Below are 22,751 nucleotides of genomic sequence, written 5' to 3' on the forward strand. Positions count from 1 at the left end.
TTCATTAGAGCGCATACATGTTTTCAGCGTCTTTCTGGAATGTGTTTGCACTTTTATTCTTCATCCAGTTTCTGTATTCTTGGTTCCATTTCCTTATGAGCTCTATTTTATTTAGATTCTTTGACTTATTTAGAATGCGGAAGTCTTTTTTTAGCTGTTTCTTTTGGTCCATCATTTTTTTAATTATATACATGTGTGTGGAAGAACTTTGGTTTTAACAGCCCCTTTTTTACTTCTTTGAATGCCATTAAGAGCCTTTCATATTCTACCACTTCTTGTTCTTTTTCAAACATGTCAATTAGGGTCAGATATTTTTGGCACGTCTTGGGGGTTTATTCTCACTCGATTTAACCCTTTGTTAATTTCAACTTTACGTGACCATTTTTGGCGAGATCTCTGAATTGACTATTTGAATGTTATTATAGGGTCATGGTCACTATAACGCGATTTCTCAATCACCAAAATTTGGACCTTTGATAAGATGTTTCTTGTTACAAAGTAAATAGTCAAGGGTTGCATTGTAAATCCCATTTGACCATATAGGCGTTGCCGGGGTGTCTCACCTGGTGTTACCATTTAGGAGGTGCATATCTCTTAACTTAGTTTCCTCCATCCACGCTTTACCTCTTTTTTCAGGTCCTTTTTTGTCAAGACAGATTTTTTCCAGGATGCAATTGGAGTTCAAATCGCCATAGAGCGCAATTTGTACATTGGGATGCTCTTCCATGTTTTCATCAATCAAGTCCATTACGTTTTCTATAAAGGCCATCCCTTCTTGTGTCTCGGGATTCCAATATACATTTATAATAAGTAGGACCTCTTCTTTGTTTTCATCAAGTACTTTCCGTATCTTTGTCATCTGTATGTATTGGTTTAAATTCTTTGATTGAATTATTTCAAATGTTTCGGTCAAGTTTTACCATTGTCATCAACCCGGAAGACGGCCTACCCCGTTTTCCTCCTTTTGCAGGGTTGAGATAGATAGTGTATCCGTCAAGTAAAGGGCGTTCTTTTAACCAGGTTTCTTGGCAGCAAATAATGTCCATCTCAAGTAGCTTCGGGAGGAAGTCGTTGAATAGATGTTTTGAGCCTCTTGTGTTCCAGCTCCCGAGTTACCATTTGTCGGTCTCCGACTTCTGGCTCTATTCATTGTTTTTATATGCTAGCGCTGAGGCTATCCAATCCCAGGATGTACAGAGTTTTCCCCTCATTCTTTCCCAATGTTGTTTTATCGTTTTTTTGCTGTCATTGCCTTCAATTGTTATTTTGATTTTTTCCAATACATTTTTCTCAAACTTGTGCTCATCGTCATCATAGGTCTTTCCTTGCTCTTCTCTATCTGTTGGTGACAGAGCCAGAGATGCTTTATTTTTAATGTTTGGTTTCTCGTGTCGTTTCTGAGCCTTCTACATGCCGACCTGGGGTCTCTCTCCTCTTTACTCTCGATGTTGTAATCTTTTGGGCTTTTCGAATCTTCTATATCAAAGCCTAACGAGCGTAGTTTGTCTCATGCTTCCTTTATCATTACTCTCAATCATGAGGAGCTCATAATCAGCGAAACTTTGTCATTGATCCTTTCATCTGGAAAACTAACAATTTTTATGTCTTCTGATGAGATCCCTCGTAGGTGCGAGATGTGATGAAATAATGCCATCATATTTAATTGGTTTAAAATTAATCCATCATCAGTCTTCAATATTCTTTCTAAAGTTATGCACACATTATCATCTTTTTCCTCACATCTATTCTGGGTTCCTCTGATTGATTCTTTTGGAAGCCTTCCTTGTTGGTTTGCTGAATGATGGTCTCTAGCGTTTCTTTTTGATAAGGACCTCGCCATTGTCGAGTTCCCTATAAATCTCCTCAATAAGGCAGTAGGTGACGCATTGCTGGACTCGTCACAACTCCTTATTTCAATTTTTTTCCTTTTTCCCTTAGTATGCGAAAAGGGGGAGGGTTTGCAAATGCTCCGGATTCACTTCTGTGGTTACCCGCATCAGACTAATTACAACCAGAGGTTTAGATTTTTTTGTTGGTTCTATCGGATTTTCTTTGTGGGTAGACAAATCTAGTGGTTCAATCAAGTTGTCATTTAGGCCATCCTGTTGTGGTTTAGGGATGACTAGTACCTTCAAGCTTGTATTGTCAATCTTTGATTGATCGGATCGCACCGGTTGTGTAGGTTTACTCGCAGACACTCCGTCGTCATCTGCATTTTGCTTACTTTGTTTTAGGTTCCACAAAAATTTGCGCGAACCACCCGATTTATTTTTTGCCCACTTTCCGATATTATTTCGATTTTTGCTTTTGGTCTCCACCCCTTTTAGTTTTGTCACTTTCATTTGATCGTGAGTCCCGATTAAATATGGAAAAGGGGTTTGTACATTTGAGTTTTGTTAGTAATATTTTCCTTTTCACCCGGGTTGAAAGGTCGTCCTGGATTTCTGTGTTTGTTTTAGGGCCATGTATCAAAGCTTTTGTTATAGTCTGCAGTGACACTCTCACTTCGACATTGCATGGTTTTGATTGGGGAGAACACTCAGTCTCCAAAGTCGGGGGCAGCCACACTTCCACTGGGTCTTCTGTAATTCAATCATGCATGATTTCACACCGCGCGGTCCGCGCGGTTTCACTTTTCGCTTTGTGACACACCAGCACCTCCGTTCTTTTCCGGGGCAGGAGTTTTTTTTTTTCTTTCCACTTGGTTCTACTTTTACCCACCCTACAATTTCTTTTACTCCTTCAAAAAATGCCTTTTTGTCTGATTTAGCATCTTGCATCGCGTCAATAAGGGATTTCCAAATCACATTTTCAAGTTTTTTCTCTTCCCCTTTTTTTTTTATCTCTCATAGCAGCGATGACATTTTCTACAAGGACAAGCTTAGAGTTCATCAGTGCCAAGTGTCGAGAGGTCTTTATAGTTGTCATACAGACTCATACAATTTTAGATACGGTGCTAGGGTTATTGTGACGGCCGAAATAATTGTGGAATACGAATTGGATCCCTCCTTGTCCTTTACTTCTGGGCAGCATCGTTTCCATTTTGTTCGCCAGATCGGCCCTGTAGATCTTTCGCTGCTCCGCGTTTGGTCTTCTCTTTCGGAGTCTCCTGAATCAGTTGAATCAGTGTTTTCACTGATGGCCAGGTGTTTTCTGTTGCTTTTTGGCATTGTAGCGCTTAACAGAGTTAGACTGCCTGCATGTCCATCCCGTTTTGGTATAGTTCGCGCAAGCAGTAGCCGTCCCAAGCTTTTTCAAATGGGAGTGTCTTGCCCTTTTCAACCTGGCAGCTCTTATTCTCTACCGTTTTGCCGGCTGGTCTTTTTTCCGACATAATGTTGATCTTTTCAGCCCTGTTATTAGCGCACTGTAAATTTTTTCTGTGCGTTTTTACTTCGCTGCTGTTTCCGATAGACGGTCTCATGTTTTTTTGGGTTACAAGGAAAGTCACAGGTTCCTTTAAGAAGGTTTCATCTGGCGCCCCTTCAAACAATTGTGCGTTTCAAAGATCTAACAATCAGTGGGGAAAATAGCAGTGACATTTCCTTTTTCACAGGGAGACTTATTGCTCTCCCCTTCACTGGGGCCTTCCGTCAAGGCTTACCATCATCTGATTCACTTACTTTAGATGAAGGAGCTCCGTTAAACGTTCAATTTTTTCTGCTGGTGCAGTTGATGGACATGAGGCACTGGCACCATTTTCTTTAAAAGTGATTGTGTGATTCAAAAGATTTTCATCTGACAACTCTGTTATGCATTGGTTCCACAATTAATCAGGTGACCTTTATTATGCAATGACACTCATTTGCGCTGTGTTAGTTTAATTTGTTCTGTGCGTTTGGGTTCTTTTAATTTGCCATTTAAGTGTTCCTAATTCCGAAGTTGAGTAGCGCCTTTTGTTTGTCAAGTTGTCAATGATTTTTTTTACTTAATCGATCTTGCCCATTCAGTGAACAGGGTGGTTTAGTGGCTTTTGAGGGCACTATACTGCTCATCGGTATGAGTTTTATAACATCCGACTGTTTCAAAGCAAGTTGTTTATTGGGTGCTTGTTTTCAAGTAGCTCACTCAGGCCACTTTCATTTTCCACCTCACAGCCGGTCTCAGGGGCAGGGGCTCTCTCTGGCTCCGCAGAGGAAGACGGCAAACTGCCCAGAGCGTCCTCTCCACTGCAATGCCTGGCGGAGCTCAGAATCCAGAATCTAGGGCCATTTGCCCACAGTCAGCCTGGTCTGCACGTTCCGAGCTGCAGGATCGGACGTGGCTCACATTGGGGATGGGCCGCCCGAAGTAACGGTCCTGTCGCTACTCTGATGGCAATGTCTATCCTCAGGTGGCAGCTCGTCACTCGGTGCCACGGCCACAACAACTTCAGCTGCAAAAACGGTCTCTGGTGCCTCATCCAGAAGATAAGAGTTTTGAGGAGGAATTAGATGAGGGGGGGGGGGGGGTTGATACGGGAAGGTTGTGAGGTTGGGAACAGCGTTCTTTATACAGCTTATATTCGCACAGCATACAGGGGAAGGATTTTTTAAAATTAACCCTGTTTTCACTCACCTCCTTTCCCGCTCCATATCCTGGACCATATCATGGCCCGCACCCCCTTAAGTGTGGTGACACGGCTACTTTGTGAACTGTCAATTTTCATACCTTACTTGTCCTCAATTGTAGTCCGTCAACGAAATCCTCCATTCTTTCTGACAGGCAGACAGTGTTCTTAAGTAGCACTTCTGGAGGGGGGGGGGGTGGATGCTGTTGCGCACATGGGAGACGGCAGCCTGAATTGAGAACTCCGGCCCATGATAAATCCTTTATGAAATGAATCCGTTCCGGAGCCACCCAAGAACAGACTATTTACACAGCTGATGCGTGAACATTGAAGGAACGATACCTGAAAATCTGGCGGAAAACTAGTTCCAAACAGAGATATCCACCGTACAAACTTGCCCGGGAATGCCGTGAGGCGCAGGCCGCCGACAAGAACCACGCTGAGCCCACCCGAGACCGCGCTCGTAAAGGGGGAGGAGCCAAGTCCAGTGTTGCCTAGGCCTGCGGCCTACGTGCTGTGGTGCTGCTGGAGCTACACACCGACCACTGCAAGGGCCCCGTGATGAACTCCTGCTTTCTGTGAAGCGAAAACAAGGAGGACACGGCCAGAACCGGGCTGCCCACTGCAGGTCAGAGTGGACGACTTGTGCACAGAATCCATCAGCTTTCGGCTGTGGTCCGCCACGGGCGCGCGGTGAGGAGGTTTTTATGCTGCCAGCCCCTGCGGTGGCCCACGGGGTGGGGACTTCAGGCCCTGTGTGGTGACCCCCTTGGGGGAGGCAGGAGGCTCCACTCCTACCCCTGAGGGCACGGGTGGAAGGAGAAGGCGACAAGCTGAGCGGGGGTTCCACGCCCTACCCTCTATTGCAAGGCCTGCTCCGGTGGCAGGTGCAAGCAAGGTACGTGCTCCTGATGCCCGGCACGGCCCACATAGAGCCCTGAATCGGAGGAGACTGCTGGAGAGCCCAATAACATAAGGGCCAGAGAGGGGGATACCCGCCTGTGGCACGGCATACACCAGGTCCAACACTCACAGAAATCCCATTTTACGGTGCGCCTGTACCACGCGTGCCCCAGTGGCGGGACAGCCGTAGGCTGAGGCCGTTCACTGACACCATAGCTCAGGCGCCCGAGTGCGGTTGGAGGTGCAACTGAACCGCTGGTGCCGGAATTATCTGCGCTGCATGACCCTCTTCCCGCCACAATAAGTTGGCCGGCCAGACACATTGAGAGCACTGAAGGTTACGGATCAAGGTGAGGTGAATACGGGGGTTTTGCAAACAGATGCAGGCTGTGGTGGCATTAAAAGTACCCAGACGTAGTGTTGCAGCCCCCATACATGACACCAATGCCGACTAGGCCAGCTAACATGGCAGACTGTCCTGGTTACCGACGTAAAAAAAAAATCATATCACGGCCACAACATATACACCGGCGGCCCCACGAGCAGGCGGCAACATAGCACATCTAACATCAAGGCCTCCAAAAGGCATATCAAAAGGACCGCCGCAGGACCAATACACAATCAGCGGACCTTACCTCCAGGCCGCGACCAGCATAGCCCACGCAGGTGGCAGTGGCAGAACAGCCCGGCTTACACCCCGCCGGACTGTGAGGCATTTGGGATTGGGCACTATAACCCTATCGGCCCGAAGTGACAAACAGCCACAATAGAATCCCCACCACTATACGTGGGAGAACACCGTTCATTCTTCGTCGTGATCTGAGACTCACATGCTCAGCCTAAGCACTCCCCATCACTGCATACTACAACTCCAGGGGAGAGGGATTTGGAACTCACACCAGCGAAATTTACTATGAAGCACGGTCCCCCGCAGCAAAAATCTGTGAGTTGGACCATATCCTACTGCACCGATTGAGACACACTAGCGGAGTCCCATCTGAATATTGCGGCTGGAAGTGCGGGGAGAGAACTCATCCCAGTACACGCTGTGAGGCCCATTCCACCCAAACGGTTGGGGTAGGGTCAAAACCGCTGGATCTGCAGCCCGGATGATTACGGAGGAACAATCCGTGACCCCGATGCCGCCTGACTTCGAACGTGGCCCGACCACAAGAAAACTGGTCGACACTTCCTGAGGGAAGACATCGTCAGACCCTACATTGAGGGCAACACCATATATACTTGTGAGAGTAGGGTATAGAGGCCAACGTAAACTAACAGCTGTACGTCCGGGGAGCCTACTCCCCCCTCTGCACCTCTGTACTTAACATATGGGCCGACACGAGAGGAAAGATGCGAGCGCCAAAAAGACAGGCCCAATGGATTCCTTTACAAACCCACAGGCCCTGGGAGATTCAACGAGCACATCAAATAACATTGACACCCACACGGGGGTATCAGATGACCCTAGAGAAGACGGCCTCATGACAATGGTTCAGAATGGGTTCCTTGCAGCGAACGTCAAATTAGACGGCATAGTTGCAACCATCGGCTCCCTCAAGGCCAGAGTGGACAAAGAAAGCGCCCGTATTACGGAGGCGGAGTAAAGGATCAGCACAAATGAGGATACAATAACTCAATATGGCCGAGACGTAACACAACTTAAAGAAAGTCTGGTCAAAATGCAAGACAAGTGCGAGGATCTGGAATCCAGATCTAGGAGTAACAATATCCGTATTATTGATGTTCCGGAATCCTTCTGTAAAGGCCCAATGGAGGGACATGTGGAGGAACTCTTGAAATCCCTGTTCGGCGTGGAATCCTTTTCAGAACATTTTCTGGTCGAAAGAGCTCACCGCACCCTTGCCCTGCTGCCCAAGCCGGGAGTGGTCCCGCACACGATAATCACCCGACTCCTCAACTATAGAGACAAGATCCTAATACTCGCCAGGGAGAAGGGCACGCTACACTATGTGGAAAGCAACATACACGCTTACCCATGACTTGGCTGCTAGCGTACAAGCACAGAGGTTATCATATGAAGGTCGGTGAAATGACAGCTCAGTCTACGCCAGGTTCCATACGCCCTTATTTTTCCAGCCAAAATGAGGATTCAACATGGTGGCAGGGCCCATTTCTTTGAAACCCCTGATGCGGCCGTGACACACATCGAGGCCTGTATCTCCCTGCCTCCCAGAGACATTGAGACTGATCAGAATGCAAGATTGAGGCCGGGCGGTGAGAGACTTGATCCTGCAGATTGAAGCTTAAACACAAATATCCTTTATAATGTTTGAATAGATAAGATAAAGATGGCACCGACTAATACTTATTGAGCGGGATCGGGGACACTTGCCGACGGCTGCCATGTGCCTGCAGCGGCTCGCCTCAGGAAAATCCAATGTTTAACGGGATACATCATCATGTTGGGGTTGACGGTGCGGGTGGGGGTGGGGCACGAAGTATGGTTACCCTTGGCACTATGCCAAGATTTGTTTGGGATGTTAAAGGTTTAAAATCAGGGAGTTATGTTGCAGCAGACACTGCACACTGGGCAACGGCGCATCAGTGCACAGGAAACAGAACTAAGATAAGTGATGATCATGACACAGGTTGATAAGGGACTGATTAAACTATTCTCCTGGAATATCCGGGGACTCAACAACCCAGTCAAAGCCAGGAAAATTGCAGTTTATGTGAATAGGCATAGTCCCCAGATTCTCCTTTTACAAGAAACACACGCACTCAGAAATGTTAACACTAACTTTCTTCCACGATGGGGACCCCTTAGGTATTATACGGAGTATTCGGCCCAGTCTAGAGGAGTGCTCACGTTGATTCACCCAAAACTAGGCTTCCAATATCTTTACAGCAAGATAGACGCCCAGGGCAGATACGTACTGGTCTGGGGGCAGGTGGCAGGATGACAAATAGTGATAGTCAGTACCTTCTGACCTAATGTCGATGACCCAGACTTTTATTGCACGATACTAGACATGTTGATCACGTCCGGAGACGCGCTAGTGATATGGGGGGGGGGGGTTTCCACACAATTCTTGACGTGTCCTTAGATAGTTTTTTGGTGGTTCCCCGGGCGCCCACGAGGGCCGCACTTGCCCTGAAACAGATAATGCAACAAACAAGCATAATTGATGTATGGCGTGAATTTAACCCACAAGAAAAGGAGGTTGGCTTATTACTCATCGGTACACGACTCACAATCACATATAGAATACCAGCTCATCAGCGCATCCCTCTCAGATGCAGCGTCCGGCTATGAGATTCATCCCAGCACCCTCTCAGACCACTCCCCAATATCACTAACCCTCACCCTGCATGACACCACAGCACCTGCCAAAGGCTGGAGGATGCGCCCCCACAATGCTTAGAGATCCCTATATCTGAAGCACTCCACATCCGAAGAGTTTTTTTTAATTGAATGAGGGGTCGGTAAGGGGTTATGCCACTATGGGAGGCGTTCAAGGTGTGGGTTCGGAACGTCATCATAACAAAGTCCACTGGGTTATTGAAAACTGTTAGGAGGGAATTGAGTATAGCCGAAGCAAAACTAGATATGCTTGAAAATGAATATAGCACTACACACAATAAGGAGACCCTTTCCAATATACATGTAACACTGAACGAATTCAACAAACTTGCGGACAAAGAAATCCTATATATGATCACCCCAGCTCGGGCCCGCAGATACGGGGAAAGCAATACAGCGGGCAAGTTCTTAACCAGTATGGTCAAGGCTGAGAGTTACCATAGCCCCATTGCCAGTATCCAGAGGATTCATGGGACGATAGTAAATCGGGAACAAGATATCAACACCACGTTTGCCGACATCTATAAATCTTTATACTCCATCCACGATATGAAATCTAAGGAAGAGATAACTAACTACTTGGATGAACTAGACCTCCCAACTCTAACACCCGATACACATAATATACTAGACATGCCCATCACGCTTGAGGAAATTACCAATGTGATTAAAGCATTAACCTCCGGCAGAGCCCCTGGCCCGGATGGCCTGGGAGCCGAGCTATATAAGGAAGGTTTGGGAGGAAGCAATAGGCCGAGGCACACGCCCCGAATCTATGCGCGAGGCGGTTATCACAGTCCTCTTTAAGCTCTGCCGCCCTGCACAACACATGACCTCATACAGACCTCTCTCCCTGATCAATACAGACGCAAAGATTCTTGCCAAAGTCCTCGTGACTAGACTCTTACTGTACATGCCCATCCTGGTCCACCCCGACCAGGCAGGCTTCATCCCCACTCTATCTACTGCTTTAAATTTAAGACGCCTCTTTGGGGTGATGGAGCAGATCGACCTGAAGGCAAATGCAGTTATCGCAGCACTAGACGCCGAAAAGGCTTTCGACTCGGTCTCCTGGTCCCATCTATTCCTGGAGCGGTTTGGTCTGGGCCAATACTTTATTGAGAGTGTTCTTCCACTGTACATGAACCCGGCAGCTAGAGTCCTCCCTAAAAAACAACACCATGCCACCTATATTCATGTTAAACAGAAGTACCCGACAGGGATGTCCCTTCACTCCCATCTTGTTCGCACTTACCATAGAACCCATGGCGGAATACGTACGGAAGAACCATTCACAGAGGGCTCAGGATGACGGGACCCTCACAGATAATCTCTCTTATACGCCGGTGATACCCTACTATATAACCGTAATCCGCAAGAAGATTTGGAACCTATAATGGCTGACATACACACATTCTCTGACTATTCTGGGTACAAGATTAATGTTTCAAAATCTGAACTGTTCCCATTGACTCCTAGTACCGGCGATCCATCTGTTATAAGCGGGTTTAAATGGGCCCCTACACATGTTCGCTACCTGGGAATAATGGTATCCACGGACAAGCATATACTATACATGCAAAACCACAGGGAACTGTTGTACAATTTGACCGTCAAATTACAACTGTGGGCTAAACGCCCTATTTCCCTCTACGGCCGAGTGGCCCTTCTTAAGATGGTGGTCCTTCCCAAACTATTATACTGCTTTGGTAACATCCCAGTTTGGCCTGGAAACACCTTTTTTGCAAAACTTCAGACACTGGACACCTATTTTGTGTGGGGCGGAAAGACGGCCAGATTGAAGTGGGCCGAACTGGTGGAGCCATTCTCGAGTGGCGGCATATCTGCTGCCGACTTGAGTTTTACTACTTGGCGTCCCAGGCACAATTCGCAAAACACTGGTTTGATCCCAACAACACAGCCACACATATCCCTCTAGAGAAATATCCTGCTTCCCCCACTGATGTACGATCAGTCATCTTCGGCCCTAAACATAAAGACGCTTGTGAATTCGACCCAGTAAGCACCACCACACATACATGGTCCAAAATATATAAAAGAGGATTGGACTGACGACCCCATACAACCCGGAAATTCTGCTATGGAACTTCCCCAATATCGCACCCACATTCGATAAGGCTTTACAGGAGTCATGGGACCCGAACTAACACTTCAAAATGCGCTATATGTTTCCAGGAGGTACATACTGTGAACTTGGGGATTTTGTTGAGACGGTGGGAGATGGGCAACTCAAACGTTTTCAATTCCACCGAATGAAGGCCGCATATGCTGCTAAATGGCCAACATTTCCCTTGGAGCCCCCAACCCGTGACTCTATAAGGGCCAGGACAACTGCCGGAGGACAAAGGAAAGGGGTCTCAATGTTATACACCTTGGTACAGTTGCATTCCAACTCATGCAACACCATTAAGGAAGTTTGGGAACGAGACTTGGGCATTGAAATAAATTAAACGTTATTGTTCCGATGCACTCAACTCACTAGAACTCTGTTCATGAACTCAGGGCTATGACTGATTTAATTTAAGATACTGAATCAACTCCATTATACCCCGGCAAAGTTAATCAAATTCGTGGGTGGCTGCATGGGAAAATGCCTAACATGTGATACACCGAATGCAGATGCATACCACATGTACTGGGCGTGTCCTTTGGTGACGGAATTTGGGGGTGGTGGGGGTGTTGCAGAACTCCTTGAGGAAATCACAGCAATCCCTGTATCTCTCTCTCCATTGAAATACCCGTTTAGGGACATTGGTAAGGTGGCGGAGACCACTAGGCGATTGTTTAACACTTCATGTGTTATTGCAAAACGCTGCATCTTGAAATGCTGGAAGTCCGCAGGTAGACCCAGTCGAGATGACTTCCTTAAACACCTGTCAATGGTGAATGAATGTGAGGAACAATTTGTATTAACCGTACCACCAACCTGTCGACCTAAAGACATTTGGACCCCATTCCGACTCTATTTATGTAATTTGCTACCAGATGAGGACACCACACCCCAGATATCACAATAATCTGTTAGGTCTACTGTGAAATGTGTAAATATAGATCACGACTGTATTTGATGTACTTGTGCGCTGTCTATAACGCAGCTCTGCCCTGATGTTACTCTCTATGAAAAAAAAAGTACCACTTCTGTGTGGTATGCAAATGAGTAGCAGAGTTGTTCAAAGATGTTCCGGCGGCGACCCCTCACATCTGCAAACACCCTGCAAACACCCTGCAAACACCCTGCAAACATCCTGCAAACACCCTGCAAACACCCTGCAAACACCCTGCAAACACCCTGCGTCCAGAGTGAGGTTTATGAAGGTGGAGTCAGGTGTTGGCAGTGTAGACAGACTCCTCATCCAAGAAAACAGACTGTAGTCCAGCAGCAAACCAGAGTCCTTGCAGATTCAAACCACTTTTGTCATCTTCCTTTACTGCATCGCAGCTCTTCTCTAGCCACACAAGACAGTTGCAAAATAGCTTACTTTAGTGGATTAATGTGTAATTGTCAAGGAACATTGTGTAGTCGGCTGGGGGATGACTTATTATGTTTTTAATTATAGCATTTGCGTAAGGCCCAAACCCAGATCACAGTGTTTTTACAGTGGTACAACAGTAGATGACATTAAAGAACAGTATAGAATGACATGAACCATATTTGTAGAACAACCAAGTCTTCTTTTGTAACTGTTCCAACAGGCTTCTCTGGCATTGAGCAATGTCCTGCAAAACCAAGACCACAGAGGATTAAGCACGGGAGCAAAAAGATTTTACAGTAGAGGAACTCAATGGAAATAAATTGTTAAGTTGCAAGGCTTGCAGAGTAACAATTTCATTAGTAAATGGAAAGATTTCAAGTCGAATCGATGCGAGGAAAAAGATGTGGCACATAAATGTTCACGCACCTTAGTGCAGGCTGGAACCAGCTTGCACCAGCCAGATGGTCCAATTGGTAAATTATTGTGCAGACCCCAGCAGCCACTGTTGCCCATATCAACTCAAATGTACGGGCAATATCTACCTGAGGGTTTTATGACCGACATTGGCCACATCACATAAACAGAGATATATGGTGATCCAGCAGTGGCAGTCGTCTTCACTTTTTGGATGGGTGCGCCGTACTATAATAGCAGATTTTGAGGTGGCTGAAACTTGCAATGCAGTTTCAGTTGCAGCATTACTCCAGAAAGTCCTGAGCAAGTTTGGGAAGGATTGGGGTGATGTGTGCACTTGCAGCAATTCTGCAAGTTATATGAAAAAGTTATGGGATGATCTGTCCAAGGGCAATGCCGATTTCAAGGCCTCCCCATGCAAGACTCGTGCCACTTACTGGAAGACGGTTTTAAAGCAGTTTTGAAGTCCTCAGATTTGATTAGGAATGCAGTTGACTGTGTGGTGCACTATTTAGATATGCACATGAACTGAAACGCAAACACCTAACATTTTGCACTTTGTATGGCATGAAAGAAAAAGATGATTCCATCTGCCTCCTTCAGCAGGTGGTTCCATGTATTGGAGTCAGAGAACACAATACTATTGATGTGGCAACCTTTTACCGATTTTCTTTTTAGTGAAGAGGCTGCAGGCAAGAAATGTGAGGATCTAAAGGCACACATTGATACAGAGATGAAGAAAAGTACAGTCTACTGGGTTCTTGGACTTTTGCAAGAGAACATGACGGATTAATTTGATATATTGGCAAGGATGAAATCTGAAAACAAATTTACCAAGTGTACAATGTCATTGTTGTGACAGATATTTGAAAGAAAGCTGGTCGGGGGCACTTTGTTGGCTTTGGCCCTGTAACATGTGCACTACTGGAATGTCTGCCGCTTGGAAAACGAGACTGTTGAGGAGATGTTTCTTATATTCCACTCCACAATGCATGATAAATGTCAAGCAATGATGTGTAGAAACATCCCATCAGTCACCATGTCATTTGCAGTGAACCTCACTGTGGTATGCCGTGTAGGTACTTTATCCCTTCTGCAAAAAAGAATTTTGTACAGACTAAAAAAGCATGCATTTATTTTTCACCATTTTAATGACTGAGTCTGTGTGCACACTGTTCATGCCTATTTGGCAGAACCTTTGCCTGGATTCTGCATCTCCAGGCACATGAGTTTTGGGTGGGAAAGTGCCAACAGTGGCCAGATTTATCAGTTTGCGTGCTGCATATTTTGTCCATGTCTAGTGCAAAAGTGGAAAGGACGTTTTCACAAATCAAAGTCTTTGTGGGAAGGAAAAAAGGGCAAGGATGGTTAAAGAGTCCCTGAAAAAGTATTGCATGATTTACTACAATAATGTTTACTTGTATAAATGCGACTTATTACTGAATTAACACATTCATCTTTATTCTCCGGAAAGTGTTCATAACATCTTGCTCTGAGAGATGTTACCCTATATTTGCGCGCAATGAAACAAAAGAATATTTGTGTATTTACACTGGAAAAAACAGTTATCTGATTTTTCAAATGGGGCAAACCGGAAAACACTGATAAACACAAATTGTAAAAATGTTTGAAAAAAGAAGAAAAAAAAGAAAAAAAAAAGAAAAAAGAAAAATCAGAATACAGGAAACTCCAAATATAAATGAGCTTTCACCAAGAAGATCATGGATACCAGTAACCTATTATACATATCTTCAAGAGTTCTGGCAGAAAGCTAAAGCAGAACCTATGCAGAAGAATTGCCCAAAATATTTAGCAAAGAAAGGATTGCTGTACCTTTGTTTCTTTCATCCTGCCTTCTCGGGGAAGCTGGAGTGCTTTTTTTCTGTATTTTAAAGAGTACTTCACTGACAGTAGTCTTCTTGACTTTAAACTGTTCTCCATCACCTGAAAGAGAATAAAGAAACATTCCATCTTAATGAAATCCAGTGATTAGTACAATAGTTTAGAACAAAGACAATGGGCCTCATTACCAGTTCAGCGGTAACCCTGCCGGTGCTGCTGGCGGGTTGCCGCCGGACTTGCAATATTTACCAGCGCTTGGCTTGTCAGAATACCCTGGGGATTATGAGGCACCAGTAAATTGTTAGGACTCAATGGGAATGAGGATCAGGGAAGCACCAGCATCGTTATTAATGGTGGCGGTGCTTCCGTGAAACTGTGGCGGGTGCCGTTCCGCACGCCAGGACTTATTTATAGGAAGATTAGCTATTACATACATCACTTTGTGCCGGGTAATATGGTCTAAAGTTACACTATCCACTCCCGAGTTTTTTTGCAACTGAGTTGATAGCAAGTAATTTTTTTGTGGCACATGTTCTGGGGAATCTGATTTATATAGGGCAAATGCTTGGAACTGGGCCATGATTTCTTCCGTCGTCATTACTATCTTACCTAGTGTGTCTTCCACCCCCCAGTATTGTTTGGGCTGCCATTTTCTGTTTAAAAATATCCTTAACCTCCAAATCCATTTCAAATTTGCGTTTTAGCTTCCCCCTATTCACTTGTATTACAATAAATTACCCCCCAATTGTCGCTTTAAACATATCCCAATCCATATCTAAACTTGCGTCCCCTCCAAGTAATCCGTTACCTTGCCGTCTATTTCATAGCATAGGACCCAGTCCGACAGTATCGCTTTCAGGAATTTCCAATTCCAAAGTGTGGGGAGAACTTTAGGGAGATCAAGGTCAATGGTCAGGGGTGGGGGGGCATGATCTGAAATGGTAATGGCGTGGGTTTCAATCTGTGTCACTCTACCCATCAGTCTTATTGGGGCCCAAAAATAGTCAATCCTTGAAAAGAATTTGAGAACATGAGAAGTATGTATATGCCCTTTCATCTCCTTTCAAGGTAGCCCAAATATCGAAGTGTCAACTGTTCAAATTTCTGTCTCAGTGTTCAATAACATACAAAAAGGATTCAGTTTGCCCCAGTCTGCTACCTGTCACTTTGGACAGTCATAAAGACAATCAGAAAAGGGTGTACTGCTGGTTATCTTAATCAGAACCGAATTGGAGATCCCCAAGATTACTGATCGGATAAATCATAAAATCCAAAAGTTGTCCGAAAGGAAACACAGAGAGACTGAGGAGTCAGCTCAATTAATTATATTGAAAAATTGGGCTCGTTTTCACAATTAACAATACAATCTAAAGCAAATACAGTGTACCGAAAAAGTAATAATGAAAAAGAACCATTGTGAAAAACAATCATAGAACATAAACATGAAGACCTGTGTCAAATTGAACACGGTTACCAAAACATGACAGTTAAAATTTTCAGACAATGATTCACAAATCACTTTAGTTTCGACCCGTAGGTATTAGCTAGAGAGGTTCGCTGTTGCAAAAATCACAGAACGCACATTGGATATAGAGTATGAACCATATTCACGTCTACCAACTAAATGGGAGTTCTGCAATTGTTATACCACCAGGTAATCAAACTGAAAATGATTCTACCTAACGGTTCACAAACATTCTATATTCCATTCTCTAGAACATACAGTGGTCTCTATTGACTATTTTCATATAAATGCACACTTTGCCGACGCTGCAGGGGGTAGATCCAGTAGGTATGTGCTGGCAGTGTCTCCTAAGAGTCCAAAGGTTGTCAGCCTAAAAACTATTCTATAGATTCCCCCTTGCTCAGTGAGCGTTTCGGTGGCAGATAAACAGTCAAGGGTAAATGTAGTAATTTAGTTGGTAGATGTGAATATTGTTTGTACTCTATATCCAATCTGCGTTCTCTGTGATTTTTGCAACAGCGAACCTCTCTCTAGCTAATACCCATGGGTCGAAACTCAAGTGATATGTGAATCATTGTTTGTGAATTTTAACTGTCATGTTTTGGTAACCGTGTCCAATTTGACACAGGTCTGTTTATGTTCTATACGATTGTTTTTCACAATTGTTCTTTTTCATTACTACTTTTTCCGTACACTGTATTTGCTTTAGAAGCAATTTCACCTTTAGGGGTTTGTTAATCGTAAAAACAAGCCCAATTTTTCAATATAATTAATTGAACTTACTCCTCAGTCTACATGTTTCCTTTTTGACAACTTTAGGATTTTATGATTTATCCAATCAGTAATATTGGGGATCTTCAATTAGGTTCTAATTAATATAACCAACATGGGGAGTACCCCTTGGTAGCAGTGCCCCATTGTCAGCGTTCAATAAGGCAGGGGGGCGAGCACATTTGGTTATAGAGCTTCCGTCTCGTACCGGGTGCCTTGCAATGTTTAGATCCCCCCCCCCAATCAGAATCACCTCACACAGGGCAAATTGTTCCAAATTGGCTAATAGGGTGTTCAAAAAACCCTCTTGACCGGTGTTTGGGGCTTAAAAAGAAACCAACGTTTTTTAAATTAATTTGTTTTAGTTGCAATGCAAGTTTACAAATATGAAAACTTTAAAATTGTGTATGCTTTTGCAATGAATAACAAAACTTTAAAATATCACAATCATCGCATAACAAAATAACATTTATTTCGTACTAATGATTCATTTCATTCTAAACATACAGTCTGTCCTACACTTTGTATGCTTTTGCAATTAATTGGAAGACTGCAAGATTTATTTCAGATCAGTCCTTATTTGTGAGTTTTGTGTTTGTGGTCATTATCTCTGGGTTCTTCTATCTGTATTCTAGATAGGTATCTGATGGCAGCAAGATTCAGAGATATATGATGAGCATTAAGTATCAGTATCATTTCCCACATTGTGTTAGATTTTATCATCCGCTATTCACTAAAATACTTTGCAAAATACTCATGTCTTATGCTTATTAAAGCCTTATAACAACCCATGATATGCTCTAGGGTCTCAATTTCTGTATCTTCCTGACAATACCTACATGTATTGGTCTGCGTTTTATCTTTAGCTCTTGAGGATTTCACTGCTGTAGTAGGCCACAAATTAAATCGGAGCCTCGTCATCTTTGAGCGATAATCTATGTTTGGATATTTTTGTAAATATTTCGGGACATCATTTATCTTCTTATTAGGAAATGTGCCCATTTTAAAATTCTTGTATTTCTCACATTCCATTCTAGTGTTTCCCCAATCAAAATACCAGAACTTGTGCTTTGCCCAATTCGGATTTGTTGCGACTAAGGATTCACGGATGTCTGCTTTTTCCATGTTGTCTCTACAGCCAGTCTTCCATACATTGATCATATCTGTCCCATTTTCCATAAATGCTTGTGATATGAGGTCAACTGCGGTGCAATCAAAGGTGCTCTTGGTTTTGCATTTCTCATACAATAAAAGTGAGTTCCACTGGACTATAGCTCACAAAGAGATGAAACCCAATTCATACCAAATCATCGGCATGGGGAAACGTTTTTTTCCAGTATCTATTTCCAAACAAAGACCCTCTAAATAGGTCCAGTTTGGTTGCCTTCCTACTAGTTTGCACGACGCCCCATAGGTTAGAGTGGGGATAACCAGTTTATAGAACATGAGAATAGGAAGGCAAGTGAATCTGCCATACTTCTGTTGGATGAATCTTGCTTGTGATCATAGCATGGTCATTTTATGCTTCATTTCTTCTTTATATGGTAGATCAAACTTGCTGTCACTTATATTTGTTACCAGATATTTATATTCCTTTACTACTTTGATAGGTTTATTAGTGATATTCCAGCACTTGCCCAATTTTCTAGCAGATGCTTTGTTCCCTCCAATTATCAGGACATTACACTTTGCTGTGTTTATTTGTAGTCCGTTTTCATTAGCATGGTTCTCTAGTGCACATTATGACCTGTGAAGACCAATTAGAGTTTGATCTGTTATTATTAGATCATCGGTATATAGCAATTGTTCAACTATGTTTTTGTTGATTTTGTGCGTAAATGTTGTAACCATATCTAGGTGTTTATTGCAAGGCTTAAAATAAGCAGTGTTGCATAGCCATTTGCTATGAAATTCTTTAGGTTTGCTAATAGAATTGGCACTTGTGTAGCAAAGCTAGCTAGTAGGTTACCCTGTTCAGTGAAAGCACAGCACGCCCAGCATTCCTCTCTTGTCTTCAGAGCTTTCTCCATCCTCCTCACTATGTTCACTGCAAGTTTAAAGGGGCTAATGGAGAGAGAGTGCAGCGGTAATCATCTCCTCCAATCTTATGTGACAAAAGCCTATGCAGCAGTGCTAGGCAAGATGTCATCTTATTTTTCAAATATTTGCAAACCAGAAGTAAATCGGGAATATATTTTATTAAGCTAACTGTATCCTGTCTGCCAAAGACCAGTGTGTGTTAGCATTATTTCTTTTTAAGTCATTCAATTCCATTTCTAAAAATGTAATGTTATATAATGCATAATTACAGTATTGCTACTGTGAAACACTGCACTGTCTCAATGCTTTATAGTAAAGTGTAGCTTAGTGCATCTAAATCTCATTGTCAACTATATTTCATTTTGTTGGGGAAGATGCATCATATTGACAAGTAGACACTTTAAAATGTACATGATCACATGGCCAAATGCTTTTGATAGCAAACCTAGTCTGTAACCTGTTGGTTACATACAGCTTGCAATTGGTGCTCCACCCATGAGCTGATACCATACTCCTTGATGTTCCATCGTATCACCCTCTTGCTTTATACCAGCTACCCTAAGTGAGATTGCCGCAAACTACAATATTCCACCTAGTTTGCCCAGTTCACTGCCTGCTATACATCCACCCTTAGCCTCTTACTTTCTTTCCTCTTAAATAATGAATAGACAAAGATAACTAGATGTTTACGCATAGTGGTGACCAATAGCTCCATCCAGCCCGTACATCTATAGATCTACTGCCTTCAGAGCTCGCTTTGCTCTACGATTCTGATTACATTATGTATTAGCAACTGCAGTAAAGAGAAATAGCTAAACTGTTTTCAGCACATCACATATGTGTCCATTCATACAGCTAACCTTTCACAGACATTCATCCAGGGCTCACAAAGTATTTTTGCCCACTCGCATAGTAGAGTAGATTTTAAGAGGGGCCAGCACCATTTGCAGGGGATGTTCGAAACTTTTATTTAAAATGTTACTTTGATTTCAGTAAATGTCAGATAAATGTTTCACTGTGCATCGCTGGCCTCTGGGTGGCAGCAGTGCTCCAAACTAAGGTGGGTTTCTGTTGATCTGCACCATTTTATAGAAAGCACATTTACATTTGTTGTCATCCGTTGCCACGGGTCTAGACCATTTCTCTTCGGTCGAGTGGGTAAATTAAGTTGCTCGACCTGCAGCTATAGTGGAATTTAAAAGAATTTGCAAGTCCTGATTTATCTCACTAATGTCTTACTTCAGCAGTACACAAAAACGTCTTTATTGTTCGTTTTGTATCTAGTTTACAAGTACATTCTGGGGGCATTAAAAATATTAGCACAACATTGCTAATCAAATGGGTTTGTTTGCTAATCAAGAACATTTTAAATGAGCAAACTCTACTAATCAGTTTTTGAAAACTAATGTATGCCTTGCATTGATGACCCGAATGTAAAAATTAAAAAGGGTAGAGGCCAATATACACCCTTGTTTAAGTCCGATATTTGTGGGTATTGATCTTGTTAACAGGCCTTCACTATTCAATTTTACTTTCACAGATATTGCCGTATAGAATTGTTGGATTACATTTATGATGTATGGTGGACATCCAGCTGCTTTTAATTAGCTCCATAATAGAGATTGTGAAACAGTATCAAAGGCCTGTTTAGTCAATAAAGGCGATATATAATGGATGACTTCTACTTATTGCTTGATGGTTCAGGGACTGTAGTGTTAATAGATTAGGAGCAGTGCCTAGCCAAGGTCTAAAGCCAGATTGTTTAGGATCATCCAAATTCTGTTCTTTGAGCCATTTATTCAATGCCGCCAATAATCGATTTGCTTTTATTTTTCCAGCAGTATCTATTAGTGCCAAGGGTCTGTAGTTTGCAGGTTCCGTTCTGTCACCTTTTTAAAAACAGAAACTAATGTTAAAATCAATGGTCCCATCTGTACTAAAAGTAAGAGGGACTGTCCCTCTTTGTCAGCTTGTAGTTTCATAATAGAGACCTGCATGCCCACCCTAAAAGCTATTAATACCCCAGCTGACTTGCTTGCATTGGCTTGCCTATGTACCGGAAATTGTTTTAATTTCAACTTCTATCAGTTTGATACTTGATATGCGTTTCCTGTAAGGCAATAAGATCAGGCTGACATGTAATTAATACCCGTTCCAGTTTCCTCCTCTTGATGGGGGAATCAAGGCCCCTAATATTAAATGTTAAACATCTAAAAACGACAAGCGTTTTACAAGAACGCTGCCCTGGGGACTCTTCCTAAAGCCAAACTTGATAAATCTCATATTCCCGTCCTGTGTACAATCCCATCCCCACCCCACCCAAGCCACCTCCCACCCAACTTGTTCCCTCCCCCTTCCCACCCCCTTCCCATCCCAACACAACCCCAACAATCCCCTCTCCCTGGCGTAGACCATCCTTGCTACTGTCTCCTTGGACTCAGTCCTCAGAGATGGCCCACCTCCTAAACCAGGGATAGGTGTTATCCCAACACCGTCTGTATACGTTTATGGGTTCCAAGATGAACTTCAACTGTGCCACAGCATTACATATTTCTTTCCTATTCTGAGATAATGTACTTTATTTCGCCTAATTGTTTCCATCCACACCATTTAACATCTTAATCCCATCAACGTGCTCGGGGTTGTTGCTCTGCCGAGGAGGGTCCCTTTTGGGCTTTTGTTCGAGGCCGTTGTACAGTTGTCCACTCCCAGTGTCGTGGGCCTCAAGGAGCACGAGCCCCGGTCGCAGTGCTTTCATTGGCCTGATCTTCCTGGTCGAGACAGAATACAGCCCCCCTCCTCCTTGATTGTGATGCAATACTGTTTCCCTCCCAAGTAAATATAAGACCTAATAGGATGGTCCATCTGTATGAGGTTTTCTGTGTTTGCAAATATTGCAGAATATCTTGCATATCTCTTTTTTGTAGTTTAAGTGTAGAGAGATCCTGATATAATTGGATATTGTTCCCATTAAATGTGCTTTTTGTCGCTCTTCTGGCCTCCCATAAGATTTGTTCCTTTTGGGGGGTAACATGCCAATGCCACCAAGGTATCGCTGGTCGAGCAGCCGGAACTTGATGCTTTGGACCTACCCTGTGGATTCTGTCTATAGGGATTTTTACCTCCGCTTCCGTGTTAAAGAGATCTTTGAAGACTCCCACTGCTTCCTCCTTCAGGGACGAATGGTTCACAGACTCTGGAATATTATGTATGAGAATGTTGACCTTCTTAATCTGTTCTCAGATCCTTGCATTGCAAATCCACTGTATGTGTTGCTCGTGCCAACTGCTCAAGGAGCTCGTCTGACTGCGTGGAATCCTGGGCCAAGTCTTGTAATGCCTTCTTATTAATATCAGTTCTCTCTTCTAGAGAGGCAATATCCTTTCGTATGTCAACTAAGGCAGATTTAAATTCTGTTGTCAAGTTATCGAATTGCAATTTTAGAGAGGAAGAAAGCGTCTTGAAATACTTGAAAGTACCGTTCTAAGTCTTCTTTCGAGGCTGCTATGGTGGTTTCCGTGCTTCACCTCCGTTCCTCTGGCAATTCACGTGGGTGTTCTAATTGTTTCTGGGTGTCTCCCGACCTGAGCCAACAGGTTCTAATAGGATTCTCTTTGGGGGTAGGTGGGAGCATGGAGAGACCTGCTCTTTTTTTCTCCTTGGGCCCTAGCATTGACCAAACACACTCCCAGAGCTGGGCTTACTATTGAGTGATGATTATAACTAGTTGCTTTTGCTCGTCTTCACCTGCACTGTAGAGCTCAAGTCTTCCTGAAAGTATCCAAATGGACCAATATCGTCTCATAGTGTCACACCATACCAGCTCGTGATCTGCTTCTTCCTCCAGCCAGGCGTTGCTGGTGCCAATAAAATGAACTCTGTACTGTAGCAAAGTTTTCACCAATACCTGGTGAGGATTACTTTGGCTCTGATGACTCATTACTG

General features: G+C 43.6%; 1 protein-coding gene across 2 annotated transcripts in view; it reads right to left on the minus strand.

Annotated features, from left to right (window-relative positions):
• The window catches only part of GCFC2 (GC-rich sequence DNA-binding factor 2), a 945,959-nt gene that overhangs the window by 846,381 nt on the left and 76,827 nt on the right, over positions 1–22,751 (minus strand). For both annotated transcript variants that reach the window (XM_069605850.1, XM_069605849.1), the window contains exon 2: positions 14,522–14,632. In XM_069605850.1, coding sequence (XP_069461951.1) covers positions 14,522–14,632 — 111 coding nt within the window. The remainder of the gene's footprint in view (positions 1–14,521; positions 14,633–22,751) is intronic.

The sequence above is a fragment of the Ambystoma mexicanum genome, chromosome 4p, assembly GCF_040938575.1.
Source record: "Ambystoma mexicanum isolate Mex_15411 chromosome 4p, UKY_AmexF1_1, whole genome shotgun sequence".
NCBI lineage: Eukaryota > Metazoa > Chordata > Amphibia > Caudata > Ambystomatidae > Ambystoma > Ambystoma mexicanum.